The sequence below is a fragment of the Ovis aries genome, chromosome 1, assembly GCF_016772045.2.
Source record: "Ovis aries strain OAR_USU_Benz2616 breed Rambouillet chromosome 1, ARS-UI_Ramb_v3.0, whole genome shotgun sequence".
Lineage (NCBI taxonomy): Eukaryota > Metazoa > Chordata > Mammalia > Artiodactyla > Bovidae > Ovis > Ovis aries.
Window position 1 is genome coordinate 242,612,368 of NC_056054.1, and position 2,984 is coordinate 242,615,351.

Consider the following 2,984-nt stretch of genomic DNA (forward strand, 5'->3'; position numbering starts at 1 on the left):
TATAAATGCCAGGGGAATAACTGGTGCTACCTCCATCAGGAGTAGTGAATAGAGTAATAGAGCTGAGAACCAAGGATCTGACACAATTCACTACTTTCAACATCAGATTATATTCAGGAATGACAATCTGCCGCAGCCAGCACAAGCAAGAGTCGCACCTGCACAGGGAGAGAACGGAGCGTCCCCGCTAAGAAGATAAGAGAGAGACAAAAGATGGGGTTGAGAGGATCAGCCCAAAATGGCTGATGCCTTGCTTTATTGTGCTGCAGTATATATAGGGTAAAGTACGTGACTTATGACATTCACAAGGTTGTTTTTAATCTCAAGATACAATCACCAGACCCTTACCATTGTATACAGAACACAATCAGATAATCTATCTTCTATGAAGTATACACGATAAGATAATCTATCTTCTAGGACAGGTTGCAGGAACTGGACATCTTGGAGCCTTAAGGGCTATAAAAATTCTTGAGGGTGGCGGGACAGGGAGCTTAGGAACATGCCTAAGGCTCTGCATACCTGCCGAGCAGCTCCCAAGACTTAACCCTTCACGGGTCATCCCCCGCAACTCCCCTCTCTTTATTTTTTAAAAGCTCCATAAGATGTCGGTGTTGCAACATGTTTTTATGTATTAAAATTCTCATATGTAAAAATTCTTTAACAATGCTGCGAATAAGGCAAGGAGCTAAACAAATTACAATAAGCACAACAGTCAGAACCACGCCCACAGCAATTATGCTTCGCCACAGTGAATGAAGGCTAGGAAAGTTAGAAAATAAATTTTGTAAAAAATTATCGACAGTATCAGCTATATTCAAAGTAGCTTTTGGAGAATTTTCGATGTTAAGAATTTCATTATGCAATTGTAATAGATCTAGAGAAACATTAGTATTAAACCAAATTCCTTGTAGATGTTTTTTCACCTTATCCCATGGAAAATCAGATGTATTGTAAGGCTTTTTTGTAACACAAATCCATTTATAATTAGCATGGCATTGAATTTTCATGCGAAAATTAATGCTCTGAACTTGTTCTCCTAGAACTCTAACTACATCATATAAAGCTGATAATCTATCTTCCATTTTTTTATCTATATCTTCTTGAGTTCCCATTACTTTAGTAACATTATATGACAAGGAATCTACAGTATGAGCAGCTTGAATGGATTGTGCTAAAGATACAGAAGCAGTAACAGCAGTTGCTATAAGGGTGATTAAAGATACTATACCCAGAATAATCAGGCTCACACTTCTTTTATTGCGGCTAAGAGCCGTGTTAATGCGCTGTAACAATTCTAAAGCAGTCTCATCATACCATTCTTCAGTTATTTCAACAGGTAACATTACAAAAGCAGGTTGTTTTACTATTATAACTTGTTCTCCTTTGGCAACACCTCTAATGCAATTAGTAAGTATGCAGTTAGAACAATTTAAATGATAAATATTCAATGACAGCGTTATTTCCACATGGCCTTGTATCAACACGAATGGGTAAGGGACACAAGCTCGGGGATATAAAAACCCCGTAACTCCTACATTACCATATTTACTCCCACTAATATTGGGTTGTAAATATAGGCTATTACCATGACCAAAAGCAGCCAAAAGTTTCCACAGTTCTGTTTGATATATAGGAGCAGTGTTTACAGAGAGAATGGGTGGATGCTGTCCTCGATATTCGGGGAAATCAGGTGTTCCCCCAGGTGCCCAGTCCCATAAAAGGGTGGCATTGGCATTGTTGATGTTGTACACCGATGCGACCCGTGCTCGACATAAAGTCCAAGGAGTGTCTATTCCTATGCCGATGCTTAAATGTTTGTCACAAAACGGAATATCGAGAGGTCCGGTTCCATCACGGTACGATCTTTTTCCTGTTTTTTCATCAATGCCAGAAATAGTCACTCGAGGATAGGATATATCAGCTGACACCTGTATACAGTGAGGATGCTGTAATTGATAAGAAAAGCACATAGGATATTGCGTAGTAAGACCATAAAAGGAGATATTGGCTTGCTGAGGAGAAATGTGAATATCTGATTTTCCTCCTAAAAGACTTGTATCATTGACATATACAGGTACTATTTCTTTATCCCATCCTAAGGATTGAATCATAGGCGGATCGGGAATGTATGCCCAAAAAGCTGCAGCCGCCCCGTTTTGTATCCGCTGTAACAATAATAATAACATGATCAATATGTTAGTAGGTGTCACTGGAGGTTGTACATGAGCCTCATTCCAAGCATACCGCATCAACGCCTCAATCTGCCTCTGGGTAGGCAGCTCACTCGTGGGCTCGCTCAGTGTCATGCGATGCATTTGATATGTCAGGGAGTTCCTCCGCCGCGCGTACCAGCCTTTCCGGAATCCAGCGCGGCGCCCAACGTGGGGCTCGAGTTTGACAGTTTTCCTCGCCACTACTCTTATTAATTGAAAAGAGTGAGTATATGAGTATACAAGTGAATTAAATTGAGGAGGAGTAGTAAGGTATATAGTTGAGAGTATAAATATGGGACAGACGCATAGTCGTCAATTGTTTGTACACGTTATCTGTAATGTTAAAACATCGGGGAATTACTGTTTCTAAACCTAAATTAATCAATTTTCTTTCATTCATCGAGGAAGTTTGCCCTTGGTTCCCCAGAGAAGGTACAGTAAATTTAGAGACATGGAAGAAGGTAGGGGAACAAATTCGGACTCATTATACTTTACATGGCCCTGAAAAAATCCCTGTCGAAACTTTATCCTTTTGGACACTAATTCGTGATTGCCTGGACTTTGATAATGATGAATTAAAACGTTTAGGAAATTTATTAAAACAGGAAGAAGATCCTCTCCATGTTCCTGATTCGGAACCCAGGTATGCTGTTCCCGAGGGAGTTGAAGGCGATCCTCCATTTTCTAACTTATTGCGTCCTTCGGATAATGATGATTTACTTTCATCCACAGATGAGGCAGAATTAGACGAAGAAGCTGCTAAATACC

At 40.0% G+C, this 2,984-nt stretch overlaps 1 protein-coding gene across 1 annotated transcript; it reads right to left on the minus strand.

Moving 5' to 3' along the window:
* Positions 1–551: 551 nt before the first annotated feature.
* On the minus strand, positions 552–2,309 carry LOC121818722 (endogenous retrovirus group K member 9 Env polyprotein). The gene has a single exon (XM_042243970.1). The coding sequence runs from the start codon at positions 2,307–2,309 to the stop codon at positions 552–554; it is 1,758 nt and encodes a 585-aa protein (XP_042099904.1).
* Positions 2,310–2,984: the final 675 nt, after the last annotated feature.

Excerpts from the sequence above, each read along its gene's own strand:
- LOC121818722 (XM_042243970.1), bottom strand. The coding sequence starts at position 2,309 with ATGACACTGAGCGAGCCCACGAGTGAGCTGCCTACCCAGAGGCAGATT.